This window comes from Cimex lectularius, unplaced genomic scaffold (genome assembly GCF_000648675.2).
Source record: "Cimex lectularius strain Harlan isolate CLEC.00 unplaced genomic scaffold, Clec_2.1 scaffold250, whole genome shotgun sequence".
NCBI lineage: Eukaryota > Metazoa > Arthropoda > Insecta > Hemiptera > Cimicidae > Cimex > Cimex lectularius.
Window position 1 is genome coordinate 44,594 of NW_019393130.1, and position 23,147 is coordinate 67,740.

Consider the following 23,147-nt stretch of genomic DNA (forward strand, 5'->3'; position numbering starts at 1 on the left):
AAACTGCCTTTGGTTGCAATCTTAGCCGTATAGACATCCTTCGAAAAAAAAAAAAAAAAATCATCGATAACAAGAGAAAACATTGTGGCCATGGTAAATTTATATCTCGCCATATCATTTAAATGAAATATGGAGAGGTTTATCTCTTACAGAAAACAACGTATTGAACTAAATAATATTTATGATTAACTTAAATTATTAGAAAATTCAAAAGCACCCCATCCCTTCACACTATTGGAGCTTTAAATACTCAAATCAATTGCATTTTTACATTGGCATGTTTTTTTGGGCTGAATGTTTACTTTTCTCGAGACGATTTTCGCGTTATCGAGGTTAGATTAAGTTATGTTAGGTTAGGAACAGTTAGGTTAGGGTGGTAGGGACGTGTTTGGTTAGGTAGTTATTATCTTTTTCCGTGGTCACTTCAGTCCCCTTTCATCCACCTAAAAGATCTATTGTGACATTGGCCCTTTTTTAGTTCCATGCCCTGGAAAGTGTTCAAATATTTTTTTTTTCCCTAACTGCAGGAATATTACCTGGGCAGGCGCCCAGGGTACATGCTGTCCATCGGCTGTGTCCTCGTCTAGGTCGTCCTCCGGGTTCCACTAGGGTCCTCGATGAACGGCCGCTCCTCTCTTCAACGCCGCCTCCGGTCCAATCGTGTGTCCGTCTTCCTCGCCGTGGTCAGTCTCCTCCAGGGGGCAGTTGGGGCAACTTACTGGCCGGCTCATGTCTGACAGGTAGCCCAAAGCGTCTGTCCCTGTCCATATGATCGCACGCGATAGCCAGCGAAGAGCGCAGGGCGATCAGTGACATGGTGAGGAGCACCCTCGGGAGATTTGATACCCCGAGGTCGCGGAGGCCCCTCCTGGAGCCCTCCGGAATTGCCCCACGCGCCCTGATCACGATGCCTTTGGCCGTAAAATACGGCTTCTGGCACCGCTCCCGGAGCACGTCGCGAAGCACCATGTACTTCTCACCCTTTGCTTCCGCCACACGGCTTAGCGCGTCGCCAGATTCATATGCCACTGCAAGATCTAGTACATGTACTTCATCTTGATTAGTGGCGACTATGTCCGGTCGCAGCGTTTGCCCGTCGTCGGTCCTTAAGGGGAGATCGACGCTAACTGTGTATCCGGAAGCACGGAGACCGGCGGCAAGGACCTCGACGCAATCGTCGTGACGTTTAATAATCTTTTCTCTACTCGACGGGCATGTGGACAGCACATGGGAGAGCGATTCGTTGCCAGCCCCGCATCTCCTACACTCGGCTGGCAAACTATTGTCTGCTCTCCTCATGGCCTCCCTCGTTCCCATCGAGTTGGTCCTTAGGCGGATGGCCTGGACGAACCGGGACGCCTGACGGATCAGATGATCGTCAGAGAGCCACCGGTTGCCCACCGTGCCCCGTGGCACCCAGACTCGCCCAGTTGTCGAGCTCACCCTTGTACAAACGTCACTTTAACGAATGCAGGGCCGCGTGGTTGTTTGGCCACTCCGTCTAAGGCTTAATGCTTTGCCTGCCCTATGGCTTTTATGATGTCTTTGTGATGTAACCGTAGAATCGGCAGGTTTTCCCAGTTTTTAAGGTGGTATAGCAAGCATTAAAGCCTAGCATTTTCTTTACTTCCTGTTGAGAGAAAGATAGAGTTTTTGTTTTGCTGGTTGCAATATTTAGGAAATTCTTAGATTCATCCAGTGTGGGTCATTTCTTCTTTCTCCGTCCGTTTGTTCAGTTGCGCTTTTAGCAATTTGTCGTTCTGTTAGAAGGGTGTGAACTGCTCCTGTTTTTCTAGTTTGTCAGCTTATTCCTAGCCTTGAATCCTCTCCTGGCATCCTTCATTGCACGTTCATGTTTTCTCAGAAGTTGGAAGTATGTTAGCTGATAAGACCACCCAATTTGAATTGAATATTTAGGAGCCTTAAGTACTGCTGGCTGTCTCAGAAGATAACTGTGCACTGTTTAGTCCCTTTTTGAATATCTATAATGCAATTGCGTGTCTTAACTTGGGCAAATTGATGTTGTGTAGCCTACAGGTTTCGTTGGGACCTTTGTGCTTTTAACTACTGCCCTAACTCCATGCTCCAGTTTACATCTGTGTACTATCATATGACCCCTGTATTAGTTTCAAGGGTTTTATTCTTTCCAAAAATAGTTGAAAGTTGAGGAATCTATGGCCTTGGGTCTGCTTGAGTCTCTGACATCTGTGCACTTTTAAATAAGTTTTTAAATATTTCATGTGTACAGAGTTTTATTGCATGGATAAGAACTTGGAATATATACCTAAGAGGTTTCTGGTTCTGACCCAACCCCAATCTCCATTTTAAATCTATATGCATAACCTAATAAGGGTGAGCGTGAAGTCATTTCTTTCATCCATTTGTTCTGATCCGCCTTTATCATACTTTGGGATGTGCCAATTTGCAGTTCTGGTCCAAAGGGTTTTTCCTGCTTTTGCTCGTTTGTCAGCCTGTTTCTTCAGTCCCATCGTATCCTAGTACCCACATCAGCAGTTAGCATTTAATTTAAAAGTTGAGGAATCTAAGGCTTTCAGTGCTGCTTGGCTGTTTTAGACTATGTATGTCAGTGGACCTTCTAATCCTTTTTTGCCATTTCTTGTGCACAGAGTTCTATTGCTTGGATCTCAGATTAGAAAATTGACGATTTTGAGCCTATAATGTTTCCTTATCATCTTCAGTTAAAAATTAAAGTTTTTGTAGTTAATTTTCCGGTTAGAACTTTTCTTTTCTTTTTATAAACTATGCTTTCATGATAATTCTACATATTCCTAGTGAAGATATTAGTATTAATATGATTGCACCAAAGTAAAGAAAATCGAGTGGGTTATGTTAAGGTAAAAAAAGAGGTAAGTTTGACTTTTTTGTGATAAGAATAGTATTTTAAGTTTTAAAATAGTTTAAAACCGTGTGCCCAAGATGAAAAAATGCTATGTAGTATATTCGAAGGATCAATAATTGCCCCAGTGGTATTTTCCTCTGGCCCTGGTCCCTCGTTCTTTAAACCTTTAAACGAAACCAATCAATGAAAACTATTTGGAAAAAGCCGATATGACCGGGAAAATGGTCGAATTGATCTCCGCATGGGAACTTTTCAGCTTCGAACTGGTCTGGAACCTTCCACGACCTCCAGAAATGGACGCAGACGCGTAGAGGGCTTTCACCGGACCACCTGACCCCGCTCGATCAGTCCTGACAAACCACCCGTCCTTACATGATCTTCCTCAACGGAATGCGCATTGGATTAATAACAAGGCAAATACGACAGATGTTGAAAAGTTGTCCCTTTCGGCGGGAAAAGTTCACGTACAACTTTGTTTTATAAAACAACTTTCAAGATATTTATAGAATGTAATGAAGGCTAAAACCGACTGTCAACCCAAAGACTTACAAATTGATAAGACTAAATAAAAATTTTGGTTAATTTCTAATAAATAAATACTGATTGTAAGTGCACTCAAGTTGTATTTATAAAATTACTAATATTTAAGAGTATTTTTAATTATTAAAAATTTTTTGATGTAGAATAAGTCCGCGAAAGCCACTTTTGTCTTTGCAGTGACAGAAAGTTTCCCCAATAAATTACTCTCAAGTTATTTATTAATAAACATTCTTGGTCTACGAGTAAGCAGGTAGGATGAAAAATGTAGTTTTGTTCTATTTCTGGCCTGAACAGAACACATACAAAAATTAATAAAAATAAATAAAAAATAAACGAGACACTAGTTCAAAAGGTTCTCTCTTTCATGATAATTCTGGTAGTGAAGAGATTTGAGACAAACATCGTTTAATAGTCTTATCCAAGGTGCCATTGACCCTGTGCCCTTGTTCGCCGTCTTTTTTTATTTTTTTTTTAATTTTTTTTTTTTATAAATAAAATTGAACTAATTTTACCTTATTGGAATTAAAACAAAGATTATCGTCTTTTTTGAGTTTCTGCTAAGAAAAAATGGCACTAAGATAAAAAGATAACTTTCAACAATAAATTTTGTTTTTAAATTCTTAAGTAGCTAGAACTTAAATGAAACTTAGCTCTCCAGGCCAAACATTAAACATAAAACATAGCATTATAAGTAAAATACTATATTAAAAGATTTCAAGTACTAGTATTACTACGAGAGAACTAAAAAAATTAGTACTATAAATTACTAGCATTCACCGTTTTCAAAAAATAAACAACTTAGAAAAAAAATCAAAATATTCTTTAAATCGTATTCTTTAACAAAAGTTATAATTAAAAAATGTTCATTTTCCTAGATTAATCAATTAATTAATCATGTAAACTGGAGTAAAAATATTTCCCTGTTAGGTAAAAACACATCTAAATATATTTTAAGGCTTAAATAAATAACAATTAGAAAATGCTTATTTTCATAAATACATTAACAATAATGCAATATTTTTACATCTGAATGTTTCTTTTGAAATTAAAACTGTAAATTCACTTAATCGTCTTATTAAAAAAGTACAATTTATAGAAAATAATCTGTATGATTATTTGTAGTATTTAAAAAATAAATTAAGTAAAATAATTTTAATTTATAGAAACAAGGTAAGCATCATTAACATTGACCCTGCATCTTTGCTTAATTATGTGTGTATGTTGTAATGTTTTTCCTATGTTTTTACATCTCCTGTTAGGTTTTTGTTGATTAAAGTTTTTAAAATGACAAATATATTATTAATTATCTAATTTATGGTTGAATTCAACCAATTGATCCTATTGTCCTCACTTTTTTTCTCCTCTCTATTGTTAAAAATCGTAACTTACGGTCCTATTTCAAAATAACAGGCGAAAACAGAATTATCAGAGTAAATTATCACAAAAACTCTAACTGACTTAAAATTAACTTTGACGTAAACGGGGTCCTATTTGGCTGTTTATTCAACTCATTGATATCGCGACAAAAAAATATCTCTTCTATGTATCCTTAGAGTACGATTTATTTCAATGTTTATTGGAACGGGTTGTCAATATAACATATATAATAATTTAATATGAAATTTTAAAAAAATCCTGTAGGATAAAAACTCGCAATGCACTATTGTCAAAACTTGGGAAATAATTTTAATTATAATTTTTTAATATAATTTTTTTTTTAAATTACCACATAAAACAAGTATTAAATTTTAATAAATTCATAAAGCAAATTGTAAAATTCAGTTAATAAATTGGCAAAAAGGAAGGGGATAAATGATGGTCATTCACGTCCTATTGGTGCCAAATTGGCGCCTTGGCAATGAACTCTGGCTCTCTGCATTGATTTTCGCCAACCCACCAACCTTGAATTACTGCCCTAGGATAACCACGATACTCTACCTTTGACCTGATTAACACATTTAATTAATTTACAATATTGTCAGAATCGATTCATTGGATTATTGCAAAAATAGCGAGAAGTACGAACCGCCACTATCAGGAACAAATCAACTGTCAGATTTCAATGAACATTGGCAAATAGGTTCGTTCTGATGAGTACAATTAAACGCATTTTATTTAATATACAAAGTACATACTAGTCAATACGTTTCTTTTTTTTAATGACCTATTGCTTGGCTTAGGTATTTGGTAGAGCGAATTTTTACTAGTTATTATTTTTTTTTTACGAGGGTTTGCAACAGCAGAGGTCATATAAACCCTCAGGTGCCGGTGTTTTTGAAAAAAAGCACATTTGTAAATATGTCGGGTTCGAATGCATGGCCGCTGGATTCGAACCCGGGACCTTTACCTTACAGTGATGAGCGCCGTGTCAACGCCTAAACCGTTGCGGCCACCGAACCCCAATTTTTCCTAGTGAAATTACATTGATCTGTTTTAACTTGGAGGAAGAGCTTTCTTTATATTCCCGCCCGAGAATGCAGCAGTCGAAAACACGCAGAAGTCGTTTTACTTCCCAGGAATATGTGACAGTCAAAACGAAGGTTATAGTGAAGTGCAGTACTCAAAAACCTCGTGTAAATGAAACAAACGGGGGTACTAAGGTAGGTGGGGAGGTCGTTAGCATATAGTAAAAGCAATAGTGGGGTTAGTACGCTCCCTTGAGGCACTCCATATAATTCTTTATGGGGACTCGAGCCATTGCCAACATTAACATCCTCCGTTAACGTGACTGTCTTCCCTGGAGATATGAGCTAAACCACTCCAACTTACTGATCTTACTGATAATAATGTGACGAACCCGGTCAAAATAATGAAGAAATTCGAAATTTACCTCGGGAAAAAATAAATCTCACGAATCGATTGGGTTTATTAGTATAAAAAAATAATTCATGTCATACAGGAGAGCTTAACGTCTAACTAACTTTTTAGGTCTAAAATATTTTCGAAAATCCTAAGCTTCCGGTGTTTGGAAACTTCAACGAAGCTCTCTTAAAAAATATTTCACCCTGTTCAATTAATAGTGTTAAACAATTAAAAACATATTTACACGCTTTTATGTATAAAAACGTATTGATAAACAAAATGTAAAAACGAATTTTTGTCCAGGGAAACGTTGAAACGTGAAATTTCATGTAAAATAAAAGTAGTGTCTAAAGTTCCATGATTATAACTTCTGTCTTGAGTTTATTATATTATAAGTAATCTACCTAGCCATAACTGATTATAAATTGTTGACTGTTAAACCAATAAAGATCAACTCAAGTGTGACGATTTTTTTAATATTTAAATAAACATGATAACTTTATTATTTATGAAAATATGCGAGTTGAACTTTCGTATTTGAGTTATTATTTATCTTACGATGCCAACCCAATGTTTGCCCTTATAAACATATAAATACAGGGTGATGCATTTTCCATTTTTTCAATTTGTCGACGCACCATAAAACGTTAAAAACGAAAAAATTTAAATTCAATTCAGTATGAAGGAGTTAATAAATGATTTTCTCATACAAAAATTCTACATTTTAATGAATAAACCTACAAAACACACTGATGAGAAATGAAAATCTATTAGGTACATTCCTAAAATAAAAAACCTGTTCTTTGAGTAAAATGCTATTATTAAAAATAAATTTGAATTGACGAGAACGGCCAAAAAGGGTAAAGGTAGAGGTGGAAAAAGGGTCAAAAGGCACAAAGACAAGGGCAGTGCGTAAGCAAATGCTATAGAAGTAGGACTTGCGTATCTGTAACATTTAATTTTTGAGCATGTCTTAAGTAGTAAGTACATTTATATAATTGTTTAAATTGTTGTGTTTTGTTATCTACACTAACTAACTTTCCGTGACATATCCGTTTAACGTACGTGCAGTTTGAATAACTGCTAAAACCCGAGTAGCAGAACTGCGTCTCAACTTTCGCCTAGCCAGGTTATGGTTCTTATGATTCTGCTTTGGGCCGTTTGTACCTTCAGCAGGTGCTTTTGAGGACCATTAGCAATAGCAGGTGCTTTTGAGGACCATTAGCAATAGGTATATTGTCAAATGAGCGAATGAGTGATAAATTCAGGAGCCTTTTAGTCGCAAGTGGGCTGATATGAAAGGAGGTGTTTGACGCAAAGGAACCCAAGTTGGCTTTTCATCCACTCGGGAGTACGTAACAGGATTTGCCCTGCAAGATTGTTTATTTAAATATATTAATAACAATCCACATTTAACATCAGGGAGAATACATTTCAAAAAAATAAAAAAGTGTCAAGAAAAATCCCAAACCAGTTTAAGTTCGATTGACTAATTAGCGAGGCACAACCGGCTGTTCTCCGAAATTGCGAAGCGGGAATACCAAAACGGCGTCAAATTTGGCAAAATTTCCGATTTTTACAGAATGACTCATAGACTGCTTGAGATTGCATAAAATAGAAAAAATGAAAAAATTTCCACGTATGTTAATATTGTAATTGTCAATAATAATTGGTCGCTCAGCGAGGGAAAGAAGAAATGTTGAACCGATCGAGTTTGATCAAGTCCCACTTAAAAGCATATCGCCTTCCCTCCACCTTGAAACGTGCGAGATCATACGGACCTAAATAAATTTTTTAACATAGGATTTTTGATGAACGTCCATCAGTATAAAAAACTGAACAGTAGATGGCTACTTTTCATTAAAAGATATTCGATTGAGTACATACATTTTTTTAAATTCTTTTAAGTTCTCTGGAGTAACAACTGGTATACCCCAAGGGACTTCAGAGTGCCGGCCTGAATGTTCCGCGAGTTCTCCCCGTTGCGCGAAGCCGATTTTTTTGGAATAGGTAGTACTGGTCTATATAAGCACAGGCAGGCTGCTTCGAGCTTGTATTTACAGCCCCGCGTTAAGTGTGCACGTGTGCCAAGGGAGAGTGACAGCGGATTGTTCAAGTTTTCGTTTTTTTTTATTTTATTTTTTTATTAAATAATTATTACACGCCCGTCAACAATGACCAAACTAATCTACTCATGCGTAGGGGTAAGTACGCAATCTTATCTTTAAAATATTTTCAAACCACTTGTCTCACGCTAATGAATTATGCAAATTATTTAAAATAAATTTTATTTTTCCTATTTAATTTCAAATCTACGGCATAATTTAAAACGAATGTAAGTATGACTTAAATTTGATATAAATCAGGCTTGTGCGGCAGTGAAATAAATCAACTTTTCGACAAATTGGGGCTTTACTTTCAAGCACAACGAAATTCAGTAATTAAAAAAAATCTTAAGATAATTATTTTTATTTTTTTCTTGAGTATGTATCTGACGATGTCAAGTTTCTTAATCTTCACCAAACCCCACTTGATCTACAACAATGTGATTTGTTCCTATTGGTAATAAATAGTCAAAACATCACACATTTTTGAATAGATTTTCACAAATTTTTGTTTTGTTTATCATATTTTGACGCTCAGGTAGGCTGACCAAGATAAATTATATTTACGAAATAACTTCGCCAGTTCGAAACATTTTTCAACGCGGGTCGTCAAAACGGATCGAGAGAAAGGCGGCAACACATTGATAAAGAGGGATTGAAGGAGTGGTTACACGGAAACTCTCAGAAGGTCACACAGTACAGAACAAGTTACAAAAAAAATTAACAAATTATTTCTTTTCCCTTTCACCCGAAGGCGCACCTCGGGCTTTTTATATAATAAGAAATTCGTAAATAACGGGAGTTGTTTAATTCCGTAAAATTAGGTTGCAGAGAGGACAATGGAATAGACACAATGATCATTTACAGCAGGCCCACAGGAATAAACAATTATTTAAAAAAAAAAAAAAAAAAAAAAAAAAAAAAAAAAAAAAAAACAACTTAAATGCTTGTTTATACGACTGAAGTAATATAGTGATTTTTACACACGCTTATTTTTAACTCAGGTAAAATGGTTTTACGTTCACAGTAGAAAAGATAAAGAAGCGGTTTTTCAGGTCTAACTTTATTTTCTAACACAAGACAATCCAAATCTAGAACGTGAAAATTCTTCGCTTATTATATAAGTAAAAGTTAATTTTTCTGAAATTTGGTCGTTAGTGATCATTCTGGTCTATCCTTGCTGGGTTTGTCAGACGCGTTTCGGCATCTCGTCATCTTCAGTCTGCCCAGGTTAATCTGATCTGACAACGTCTAACACTAAAACAACCAGGCTAGGCAGAACAAAATTATCGATTCCCAAATTTTACGTCAATCACACAAAACTCATAATTAATATTTTTCTGCAAAAATAGTTAAATATATAAATATTTATTTATAAATAATATCTAACAATTGATTATGATTGCTAAAATGTATAAAAACAACAAAGAAGACATTTTATGATGAATTTCATAAGAGCTGAAAGGATGTTAAACCAACAACACCGGTCTGTGTTGCGGGTGTAGTATTTTATATATCTTTAGGCAATTTAAGAAAAAAACCAACCAACGTGCATATACAAATGTATGTTTCTCAACCCCTACGGGCTTATCTTTAATTTCTAATCAATCTTTAATAAAAGATTAATTTAATCGTTAATACAGCTGGTTATTATTCACGTAAGTAAAAGAGATATTAGCCGAGAATATGTAGAGATAAAAGTTCGGACGATGTTGATAATAGAACAAACGGAAATTGGGGGAAAAAAAATCAGAAGGTCAAGAAGAAAAGAGAAACCCTTTTAGTTATTTCGGCAGGCTAAATGCGAAGATCGTAAATCGTCATTTAATATTTATTGATTTTAAAGAAAGTGGACTTATAATTTTTTTGAGCATTTTATGTTATATTTTATCTTAGACCGCGAAAATAAATATTCCCTCCTAACCATCCCTCGATGTTTTAATGTAACAACCAGAGAAAAATTGAGTTTTGCAATTTTTATGATATCCCAGATAAAAAAAAGGGTTTAAATAGGTTTTTAAATCCAAACACTACGCAAAACCTGGAGAACCTCGGATGTTTTCAATTTTTACATTAGGGAAAGACCGAAATTTCCGATAGTGCCGACATTCTAACGAATTGCTAAAAAATTCCATCGCGTCCGACAAACGTTTTTCTCGACCATAGGCCTATCTTGATAGGATGGAGGTCACTATAAAACCGTGATTAGGCAATGGCACAGAAGCGGATTTATTCAAAGGAGTGGTATACCGGATCTGTATGGTCTAACTGAAATCAAAACACCTTAGGTAAACAAATTTTATTCAGTGAGTCATACAAAAAGAAAAAATTTATTTAAAAGAAGAAAAAAAATACAGATACGATACTGATTGGATAAGAACGGAAAAGGGGGCAAAAACCGTGTATGACCTTATGGCGCATCGTAAATTTCGAACTTTTGTACCAAACTGTCAAACGAGATTAAGAGAAACAGATTATCTACGTGTGGAACAATTAAAGATAAACGAAACAGATTAACACACTGGAAATTTTCATGGCTCAATCTTCAGTATTCATAAGTTAACGTACTCTATGAAAATTTTAAATTAATTACACTCTTAACCCAAAGCTTTGACATTTTAGGCCAGTTTTTTCAAATGTTATCTGAAAAAGCGAGAATAAAGTAAGCCTAATGAATATTAATTTTGCCTATTTTATGTTAATAGTTATTAACATAAATTAAATTATTGGATTGAGTTAAGGTGTGTTTAATAGGGTCGTAAAAACGTCTGACTGGTAATTTATCTATATTAGTTATAAGATTAAAAGCCTATATTGATGGAGGGGTGGGTTATCGGAGGTCATTTGAAATCTTCTTATTCATATTTGTAGGCTTATAGTCAGTTCCTATTTCGTACCGCAGATGTAACAGAACTCGCGACTCAAAGGTAGCGTCTAGAAATTTTTTTTCGTCTTAAAATCAATTTTTCATTTATATTGTTCTGAAAGATATCATTGACTAAAAGAAATCAATTGATATAGACCGAAGAGGAGAGGAGACTGGTCCCAGGGAGGTACACGCCGAGTCCTATTCACTCAGCGACGTCGTCTTCCGTATCGGTTTCAAGCACGAGCGCTCTCATCCCCGACACGACTTCCAGGCCCGACTCGGACAAGAATTACTATCAACCCGAGAAAGAAAAAATGACGCAGAAAGAGAAGAATATAATTCTTCACCCGCTGGAGGGTTTGAACGATGAGAAGAAATTGGAAGAAGTGCAAAACAGAAAGCCAAGCTGCGCCGCACTCGGGCGACAAGTAAGTCGATTTTTTCACCCCTTTTGGATATTTTTATTAATTTTTGTCTTGTTTAGGGCTTGGCTGCTGTTACCGTGTCAATTTGTTCCGCTGTTGTGGGATTTTCATCGGCTTACTCATCACCTGCACTGGCATCTATGAATCAACCTGAAAGCAGACTTCACATCACGCTTCAAGAAGCTTCTTGGATCGGAAGCCTGATGCCTCTTTGCGCTCTTCTCGGCGGAGTACTAGGTGGGCCTTTGATCGAATCTTTTGGCCGGAAAATGACAATTTTTGCGACAACTCTTCCTTTTACTCTATGTAAGGAAGTAAAATACATAAATAAAATATAATATCATTAACGAATCGATCTTTTAGCATTTCTGTTGATCTCATACGCTGTGAACATTCCAATGATTATGGTCGGACGTGCCATCACTGGTTTCTGCGTGGGTGTATCCTCTTTGGCGCTGCCGGTTTATTTGGGTGAAACCTTGCAACCTGAAGTGAGGGGCATGTTCGGACTTTTTCCCACGACGATAGGAAACTTCGGAATATTGCTCGCGTTCTTCTTGGGAAAATACCTCGACTGGTCGGAACTGGCACTATTCGGAGCTCTACTCCCGGTGCCCTACTTCATTATGCTATTTTTCATACCGGAAACTCCAAGCTGGTACATCAGCAAAGGTATGTTTTAGCTTTTTGATCTGAGCTGAAGGTTTTGTTGAACTTAAAGTACAAATTTTCAAATGCCACATATTTCATTCGCCTGTCCTTGGTCCTTCTTCAAAGCTACAAAAGTGCAATGCATACCAAATGAAATACGTCAACTAAAAAATTGGTTTTTAGTTCAATAAAACCAACAACCTAGATTTACAAACTTTTGCCACTAAACTAATAAACCTTTGCGCACTTTTAGAAAAAGAAACTCGAGCCAAGATGGCTTTACAATGGTTTCGAGGAAGTGCAACCGATATAACAAAAGAATACGCCGAATTAATAAAAATCCGCAAAATGGACAACGAAACTGTTTCCTTCAAAGAGCTCTTCAGTAGAAAATATATCTGGCCTTTATGTATCTCCATCGGGCTTATGTTTTTCCAGCAGCTTAGCGGAATAAACGCAGTCATCTTCTACACCGTCAATATCTTCAGGGTAAAAAAAATTAATTTCATATTAAAAAAAAAACTAAAATTTAATCTAATTGACTTTTTTAGGATGCTGGAAGCACGATAGACTCGAACATTTGTGCGATTATAGTTGGATGTGTTAATCTGGGCTCGACTTTGGTCGCAACAGCCCTGATCGACCGAGTCGGAAGAAAAGTGCTTATGTACATTTCCAATACTGTCATGGCTTTAACGCTTTTCACCCTGGGAACTTTCTTTTATTTGAAAGATCGTGGTACGGATTTGACCGAATTCGGTTGGATACCTTTGGTCAGTTTCGTCCTGTTTGTCATCGGCTTTTCCATCGGCGCCGGCCCGATCCCTTGGTTGATGATGGGAGAAATCCTACCTTGTATGTATTCATTATTCAATTTGTTGTAATGTAACTAACAATTTTTTTGTTATAGCGAGAGTAAGAGGCATTGCTGCTTCTTTAGTGACAGGATTCAACTGGAGCTGTACCTTCATCGTCACGAAGACTTTTATCGATTTGACCGAAGCGATCGGTTCTGACAGCGCTTTCTGGCTCTTCGGCATCATCTGCGTCGTTGGCTTATTCTTCGTGATTTTCTTCGTACCCGAAACAAGAGGAAAAACTCTAGAAGATATTGAAAAAGAATTCAGACCTAAAGATTTAAGGAGTGAAGATTCCCAAGAGCAGACAATTTCCGTCTAGAAATTCAGTAAAACACATATGGATTAAGAAAAGAAATCGATACATTCCTAACGTTAGTACCACCAAACAAGAAAAAACACGTTTACGTGTAATAAAATGTGATATGATTAATAGTCTGAAGAATTACAAATATTAGATGTGCCTTTCCGGACAAAATTTGTTTAATTTTAACTAAATTTGATGTAACCTTAGAGAAAGAAAATTTGTCAGAAATCCAACGTAAATTTATCCATTAAACCTAATCAGAAAGAAATCACTGACGTCAAATATCTCAGTTGTTTTACGATTCCGCACAATTTAAATGCCAAAGATGAAAATTAACAATTTTAATATTTAATTAATTATAATTTATTAAGTCATTCCTTTTAGAAAATAATATTTATTTGGATACAAGTTCAAATACTTGCATTTACATTAGATTTAATAAGATATGATAAATAGTATCATTAAAAAAATAACCAATGTTTTTATATTTCTAAAATAAAATACCATTAGATCTAGCATAATTTGTATTTTAAGCAAAAAGTGATACTAGATGAGAAAAGCAATGATGCTAAGGCTTTTCCTTTTGATATTTTAGAAAAGAGCAAAAAAAATTGTACAAAGTCATTCCTTAGAAATAATAAAGGTGGGCTGAGTAATTCAATTCACCTTTTGTTTTTCAACTTTATATACTTTACAAAAAGTGAATCATTCCTTTGGATTTATACTATTTATTTATAAAAAGAAAATAGTTTAAACACATATGTATATATTGCATAAGTATAGAAGATTTAGAATTTTGTTTTTATTCGATGGAAAAAATGTTTTTTTTTTTAATTATGACCCAACTTTTCATGTTTTAAGAGTATGATACTTTGCAATATTTCAAGTATATATTTTTATATGACAAATATAATTTTATATTGTCCTAAAGCATTGTGGTTTATTCATTCCTTAATTTTATCATCATTAGTTAAATCCTAATTTAACAAAGTTCAACGGGAAGTTCAGATAAGTGCTTTTGTGCAAATAATGATAACAAACCTGAAAAACATGCTAATATGTAACGATGTATTTAACAATTATAAAAAGCCAAGAAAATAAAGTCTAGAATGAAAATCATCATTTTTATATTATAATAAAAATTATGATCATAGATTAATTGATCAATCTTGTAAAAAACAATATATTAATTTTTTTTTGTTCCTATTGTTGTTACACACAAAACTAAGGCAAATATTTTTGTCCCTTTGGTATGATTTTTCAACAATAGCTGATTTGTCAATAATATGGGCTTAGATAGATTTTTGTGGGTGCTCCTATGACTATACACAGTGGTTGTTAGACCTATAGATAGCCTATGGATTGGTTTGGTGGATGAAGAGATTATAGTTAATAGCAGTCAGGATCATCAGTACTTTGAGGCTAGCATGCCTGTACAGTACAGGAAGAATAAAAACGACAGTCACTGCTGCCAGGGAAATCTTGAATCTACCACTACTGCATATCTGCATTCAACTAATTCAGGGCCAGGCTCCATGAGCCCACAAGAGCAATTAAAGCTTCAGGAGGACAAGAGAATGAAGGAATTATTAGATATTAAATAAGAATAGCTCTAGTTTTCTGTGGAATAAAAAAGCTAAAGTATCGAAAGATAATGGAGGCTTGAGTAGACCTTTTTAATAACAGAACATGGTCATGCCATGTAAGCTTGTTAAAAATAACGCTGAGCTTTTTAACTTTAGGACAAAAATTAATACGAAAGCCATTGAAATGAGAAAGAGATAGGCAACTGTACGAATTTCTTTTTTTTTATTAATAAGGAATGTAATTTGTTATGATTTAAAATAATGCCATTATTACTTAGTAGAGTACAAAGATAGCTTTTCAGCAGCAGATATGTTGCTTGTAGGATACTGAATGTTGGGATAGTGTTAGGGGTAAAAGAGATGGCCACAAGGCCTTCTGTACCTCGACCAGAGTTTCAGGTTGTCAATCAGCCTCCATAGATTAGCCAGTGGCTCCTTAGTGTAGGATCTTGCCTGCCGTTTTTCTTGTCCTAATTGCATGAACATGCACCTACATAGACCTTCACAGAATCATATAATTTGTTCTGTTGCAGTTGCCTTCCAGTAATTCTTTTGTGGTGCTACAGATGACCCTTCTATAATTCTCTTCACATACATCAAACCTGGGGTGTTGTTCCGCCAAGTTTTGGAGTTATTAAGTATTCATTTTTTGGTGAATCCTTTTTTGTGGCAAGGTCCTAGGCCTAGAGAATTCATATTGGCTCCTTTTTTGGCCCAACATGCCTGCACCTGGTGTCAGTGACTTCTGACAGGGTTTCCATGCTTTTTGCTTTACCTCTCATGACGCTAAGGCCTTAAGTGCTGTCTGACTGACGGAAAACATCCTGACATATGTTCTTAGCCTTCTTAGATCTGCAGCAACAGCCCGCCACCAGCAACTCAGGAGAATGGTGCAACGAGCACTTAGAAGAGAACACCAATTGGAATGCACATTTTCTGATGAGTCACGTTTCTGTCTGTAAAGTGATACCAAAGAGTCTACCAAAAACAGGGATGCATACAATGCCAATACAAGTTTGTGCTCCCTTCAGTGCAGTTTGGAGGACACAGTGTAATGATCTGGGCTGGGATTTATGCTGGAGGACGAGCTGGACTCCATATTGTTTCAAAGCAACCTCACCGCAGTCCGTAATTATCGAGGAATTTATCCTTCAAACCAGGGGTCTCATTGGCAGGGATTTTCCATTTCTGGATGACCTCATAGAGGCAGTTCATCAATGTTTAGAAAACCTCGGAATTCCCATCTGCCTCTTCCCCCATTGTCTCTAGATCTCAATCTCATTGAGCACACATGGGATGCGCTGCAGAAAAGGCTGTTTGATCACCATCCACAGCCAGTTGACCAGCAACAACTCGGTGCAGCATTGGCAACATCCATAGAGTGAAATTCCTTATTAAATTAGTGACAACCTTATTAACAGTATGCCTAATAGGTGCACAGAGGTTTTAGCTAACAGAGAATATTATACAGGATAATAATTGTTGTAAAAAAATATTGTGTCCAATAAACAAAATTATGGAATTAAAACCTTTTATTTTATTTTTCAAAATCCCTTAATTAAATTTCCCTTCAGTAAAAAACAATAATTTATAATAAATTTAATGACATTTTTAATAAAAATAAAACAAAATTGCTAGGGAAAGTAAATACTACAAAATTGGCAATATCCCTAGTCATTTTTGAAGTTTAGATGAAATTAAGAACTAATGGAAGATCATTTGGGATCGTGGAAAACAGAACAGGTCCCAGAATAAAACCTTGGAGTACACCAGGTGAAGAGATAGATAGATAGATAGATAGATAGATAGATAGAGAGAGAGAGAGAGAGAGAGAGAGTGAATGAGAGAGAGTGGGAATGAGAGAGAGTGGGAGAGAGAGAGAGAGTGGGAGAGAGAGAGAGAGAGTGGGAGAGAGAGAGTGGGAGAGAGAGAGTGGGAGAGAGAGAGTGGGAGAGAGAGAGAGCGGGAGAGAGAGAGNGAGAGAGAGAGAGAGAGAGAGAGAGAGAGAGAGAGAGAGAGAATTTGCAGCTTTTACTATCTGAATTCTGTCAGATAGATAGAAGATTAGAGTAGTAGCAGTAAAAAAAAATCAAAAAGATGGTCAGTATTCAAATAAATTCTGATTTAGGGAGCCGAATGCTTTGGAAAAATCAAGTAGAACAATAACAGCACACTTATTATCATGACTTATTATGATGAGCTGTTCTTTTTAAATTAATGTTAAGTTAATTAAATTTTGTATAATGGTTAAAACTAAAAGTAGTTGTTCATTTTTTTCGAAATTTAAATTAAGTTTTGTCATTTGTCAAGCATGCAGGAGTCAAATTCAAATTCAGCCTCACTCACCCATCACTTGGACTCTGCAGATGGCACAGGTGTCACACTCGACATCCCAACTCCACATGGCGACGGCATTCCATTTTTTGAGTGTAAACATCTTCGAGTTTTCGCTTTCGTTCCTTTCCATCGGCGAGTGAAAACTCGTTGTCCTCAGCAGATAGCACACGGAGACAATTGAGTTTATAACCTTCCACGAACTTAAGAGAACCTCAACCTCTTTACAACTAGCGCTGTGGGCTTGGTTCAAATAAATCCGCCCTCTCAATTTTAAATGATATTTATGTAATCAAAATAATCATCTGAAGCATGATATTCTCTTTGGCAACTCTTTTATTTTATCCAGAATTTACCTATGCCACATAGAAATTATATACAGGACAGTTGTCATGTTCCAATTCAACTAAAAACTCCACATCTCTAATCTAACAAGAAAACCTAGAAATTTTTTAATAAATAATGAATCCAACATCCCTTTATATATTTGGCAAGGAAACTACTGTGTTGTTATAAAATGTTTGAATCCTAACAGTTTATTATCCGAACACTCAACGATCAAGGTGTGGTCTTGAAGAAGAAAACAAATTCATTAGCACAATATAATACAAGTAATAATAATTATTATTTTATTAGTACCACAATTTGTGGTCAATAAGGCCTAAATTCTAAAAGGTGTCAAGAGAACAAAACCGTGAGGCTCACCAGAATGACCAGTCATATTCTAGCTATGAAGATGTTTGAATGCTGACAATTTGTCATTGTGCATTTGTTTTAATAAGTGTGTGTAAAATTGTGAAACAAGGCATTTTAATGATATTAATGCTGCTGTTCAAACATTTACTCAGTCTTGTTAATTAAGGTCGTTTTTGTGTTTTATTATTTGAAATGTTTCGGTAAAAGCATCAACTTCTCTTTTCATGAAGAATTTAAAATTTAAGTTTAATGACTTCCTTAGTTCATTGAATGTAATAGCTTAATAACAAATAATTTCAATTAATTATATTTCTTATCTAAAGTCTTGGTTGAGATAAAAGTATAATTAATTTAAGTAATTAATAGATCAATTTTGTCCGCTAAACATATATGGACTAATATAACAAATAAGATTTAAACAGTGCAGTCACACATATGATTTGGATTTGGATTTGGATTGGTCTTCTTGACACCTTCACACTAATAAATACATTCAGCCTTAACACATAAAAGGGATACAAAACTATATAAAATAAAACAAACATGTTTACTCCAAGAATTGGAACAGGGGATCGTGCTTAAGTGTTTGTGTGATTAAATACATATTGCAGAACTATTTTGTAAACGGTACAACCAGAATACACGAACAATATATTTTTGACACAAACTTTTATTTAAAACAATTATTTTCTTCTGAAACCAATAATAGGTTAGGTGAAATTTTTAATATTTTCAATATATCTTCGTGTAGCATTCATTTACTCGTATTTGCGTTTTTTCATTTATCAATCTGTCTTGGCACTCCCGTTAAAACAGCTATTTTAATTTAACGGAAAATAACCTTAATTGTTAATTGATGTACCCTAAGCCCTGAAGAAGGCATAATAAATGCGGAAAATTTTGATGACGTTTGGACCATATCTCTGATTCCAAAAATCCCTGTTTCCTTCTTCATTTCTGTGTTTAAATAGTTTCATTATAATAAACTTTTTGCGGTTATAAACATATGTTATACTCATGAACACCCTGGGTCAAAGTATGGACTTGAAGAAAAAGCAAATTCAGTTGTTACTGCCAAGCTTTTGACTTACTTTAAAGTCTTAAACAGAGCAAAACAGCCTTAAATATATCTATAGACTGATTTATTTAAGTTTTACAGGTGATCTCAAATTTCCTTGAAGACCGATTTAGTCCTAACAGTGCAGAGGACTATAACGTTGTTTTGCCCTGATGATGACCTTAAAATAGGTCGAAAGCTTGGCAGTAGCAATTACATTTGCTTTCTTCTTCAAGACCATACCTTGATCCAGAGTGTTTGTAAGCAAAAAAGTATTCGATACTTCTAATACTGAAAATAATTTGTCAGACAGGCAGAACAAGCTGGAATAGCAAACCTGAAAGATCAGAGACAGTAAATCTATTATCACATTTAAGAGCCAAAAAGATACAACAAAATTTAACTCAGAGCATAATATAATACTTATTATTATTTGATTAGTACTACAATTTGTGGTAATAATTGATACTTTATTTATTCTAAAGAGATGCATAGTTGATTATCATTTCTAGTGTTATTAGAGTGTCATGTTTGAGTTAATTTCCATACATTTTTCTAGGAGTAGAAAACATGTTTAGCAGGCTTTCTAAGATGTTTTGCAATTCAGACTTGCAACAGTTTACTCACTGTGACATCTTTTTTACAGCTTATTGTGTCATAAAAGCCAAAATGTGCACAGACTATGAATTTTGATAGAAGTCTTTTGTAAAAATTATATACAAAATGGCACTCAGTACTGAACCCTGTACTGAAATTTGCATATAGCAGTACTTCTAAACATCCATTTGTCTTTCTTTTATTCTTCTTTCTTCCTTTTTCTGTTGCCAGGCATGTCATTCCTTCTTGACTCACCACCTTTGCTTTGTCATCCTGCAATGAATGTCGTCTGTGGAAGAATCATCTTGCGTTGGACTAACCAGGGGAAGATAACATTGACTGAATATGATTTTGGGCCAAATTTTGTTTGTTATACTACACTCCAAAATATTGGACAAGTATTCACCACTTTTTGTGAATAAGCCCTGGTTTCACCAAAAATTTGTTTTGGGAGTTGAAATTTTCCATTTTTTAATATTTTTTATTTCACCGTTTCACTTGCTCAAATCAATTGTATGAATATATCATATTACAGTAATTTTTATGCAGATTTCAATACAAATATAGCAAAAGCTATCAAAGTTTATCAACAACCAAAAAATTTCTAAAAATGTATATATATTTTTTTTTTTTCAAGTAAACTAGATAATTTTTTTTGTGAAACTAATATGAAATTTCATTTTATCACCTCTAGAGACCACTAAATACAAATTTTTGGTTGAATTTAAATTTATCAATTTTTTGACCCCTAAAATTTTACGACTGACATTCCTAGTGCAAGCTCTAACTTCATTTTTCACATTTATTTATTTATTTAGAAAAATTTTTCAAGTGCACTTTACAATTGTACGAAATATTAAAATCAGACTATTATTTCCATTAAAAAAAACCGAGTTTATTTCTGACAAATAATTTAATAATTTTTGATATATTTAATTGTATGTACATCGTTAAAAAGCTATGTTCCTTTTTTTCAAATAGTCTGTTTGGATTGGGATCAACTTTTTTTTTGTGATTCTATGCTCCAATATATTGGACACGTACCACCACTTCTTTTGATTAAGCCCTGGTTTTGCCAAAAAATTTATTGACAGTTGAAATTTTCCGTTTTTTAATATTTTTTATTTCACCATTTTACTCACTCACATCAACTGTACAAATATATAATTTTACAGCATTTTTTATATAGATTACAGTAAAAATTAAAATAGGACTATTATTTCTTTTAAAAAAAAGAATTAATTTCTGAAAAAATATAATAATATTTTATATATTTAATGGTAAATGTATCGTTAAAAAGCTACGTTCCTCTTCTTTCAAATGATCTGTTTAAATTTGGACCAACTTTTTTTTTGTGATTCTACGTTCCAAAATATTGTACACATATCCACCACTTCTTGTGAATAGAACCTGGTTCCATAAAAAAAAATTTTGAGTTTAAATTTTCTGTTTTTTAATCTTTTTTATGTCACTGTTTGAATTGCTCAAATCAATTGTAAGAATATATAATTTTACAGAATTTTTTATGTAAATTGCAAAAAAATATATTAAAAGGTTTATCAATAATCAAAAAAATTCAAAAAACCAAATTTATTTAAAGTAAAGTAAGTCATAAATTTTTTTCCGTGAAACTAATATGCAGTTTCATTTTAGAACCTCTAGAGATCCCTAATCCCTAAATATCCATTAGATCCCTAAATATAATTTTTTGTTTTGAACTTAAATTTATCAATATTTTGTCCCCTAAATTTTTTCCGATTTTTGAGATGTCGTTATCCGAATATCTTGAAATGGCTATAATTTAAAAACGGCTAAAAGGATTTTGTTGTCAAACAGACCATTTGAAAGAAGAGGAACGTAACTTTTTAAAGACGTATGAACCATTAAAATATGTAAAATATTTCTATAAGACAATATACAAAATAGCAAAATTATTTGCCAGAAATTAACCTAAATTTTTTTAATGGAATTAATAGGCCGAATTTAATGGTTATACAGTTATATATTGCACTTGACAATTTCTTTAAAACGAATTATCAACCATGAAAATCGACCAATTTTGAAAAAATGATGTAAGAGCTGGTAACTAGGCGAAATTTTCAGTCAAAAAATTAATTTACACAGATTTCCACAAAAATCAGTAACGAAGGGTTTTATAACCACCCCACTTCGGCAGGACATTTCTCATACCAAAAGCGATCCATGAAAAAGCACCAAGGGAAGTGCTCCGTTTTTATAAGGAATAGCGCACTTTCCTAAATGTGGTTATAAGCTAAGGGATTCCACAATAGACCTGTTTAAGTCGCAGTGGAAAAAAGAATTGTCTTCTGCATGAACACCCCAAATGACTTTAATAAACGACACTACTTCTGTACGTCTTCTTTTGTGTATGCAATACAAAACATGATTAAAAGGATTTGGTACGAATGGGTTCGGAACTGCACGCGTTGGTGCTGAATTGTCATAGCTGTTGATAGCACCTCTCTCTGGAGCCTAAATACTGTGGTCTGCTGGCAGTTTACTGTAAATAGCAGATCGATTCACATCGGCGTCGTGACAGTGTCGTGACGGCCCTTATTCCGGCCACTGTGATAATACAGGGCTGTCTATTCACCGTACACTATTGCAGTGGGCTTGAGTGGACAAAATGGCAATGTTTTCAGACGATGAATTTTTGATTACCGCACTGATTTTGGACGAAGAAGCGAAAAACTGAAGTGGGCCCATCAAGCATGGAAAAAGAGCGGGAATTTGCTACACTTTACAACGTGGACTATGGAGCAAAATTTTGCTAGCTGCATAACTTAAGGCTTAAACTTCTTTAAACACTAAGAAATACAACATACGAGCGTATACTTACTTTCCAAGTGGATTCAAGAAGTGAAAGTCGAACATTACAGAATTTACATTTTCAGGGAGGGAACCCAACGACAGATGCATTTCGTGTATGGCCAATATTCTCTGATTATTTCAATTCTGATGCTGGATCTCTCGTGGTTATCAAATACTCAACAACCTTAAAACAAATTCTAATTGTAGTTCATATTTTATTACCCGATTGCTATTTATAATGTAAACACAACTGAAATATCTGTTTTCTTTTCTGATCCTATTTTCCTCCAGAGAATATTCTTGAAATCTGAGTCCATGTATTTTGAATTTGCATGATCAAACAACACAGGATTATTTCGCACCAACTCAATGAGTTGTTTGTCATTGATGTTGTACGGCTGTAAAAACGGTCGATTCACACACATCAGTGTCGTGACGGCCCTTATTCCCGGTCACAGTGATCATACAAGGCTCTCTTTCACACTGGTCAGTGTTTCATCCGAGTCTTGCACTGGAATTGAGTGGCCAAAATGACAATGTTTTTAGATAATGAATTGTTGATTATCGCACTGATTTTGGATGAAGAAGAGGAACCGCAAGCGAAAAAACTGAAGTGGGTCCATCAAGCA

The 23,147-nt window shown here is 34.7% G+C and overlaps 2 protein-coding genes across 3 annotated transcripts in view; one reads left to right on the plus strand and one right to left on the minus strand.

The window, feature by feature from the left end:
• The window catches only part of LOC106669775 (RING-box protein 2), a 43,909-nt gene extending 26,362 nt beyond the window's left edge, over nucleotides 1-17,547 (minus strand). Inside the window, exon 1 of the mRNA XM_014399475.2 lies at nucleotides 17,349-17,547. Within this exon, the coding sequence (XP_014254961.1) occupies nucleotides 17,349-17,469 (121 nt within the window). The 5' untranslated portion in view covers nucleotides 17,470-17,547. The remainder of the gene's footprint in view (nucleotides 1-17,348) is intronic.
• LOC106669743 (facilitated trehalose transporter Tret1-like) lies at nucleotides 8,063-14,158 on the plus strand. Of its 2 annotated transcripts, none has more exons than XM_014399433.2 (7): nucleotides 8,063-8,406; nucleotides 11,329-11,604; nucleotides 11,661-11,907; nucleotides 11,965-12,273; nucleotides 12,506-12,741; nucleotides 12,804-13,107; nucleotides 13,163-14,158. In XM_014399433.2, the coding sequence occupies exons 1-7, from the start codon at nucleotides 8,377-8,379 to the stop codon at nucleotides 13,429-13,431; spliced, it is 1,671 nt and encodes a 556-aa protein (XP_014254919.1). In that variant the 5' UTR covers nucleotides 8,063-8,376; the 3' UTR covers nucleotides 13,432-14,158. The 2 variants fall into 2 exon arrangements, with proteins under 2 accessions (XP_014254919.1, XP_014254936.1); XM_014399450.2 differs by lacking the exon at nucleotides 8,063-8,406 and adding an exon at nucleotides 10,950-11,234.
• Nucleotides 17,548-23,147: the final 5,600 nt, after the last annotated feature.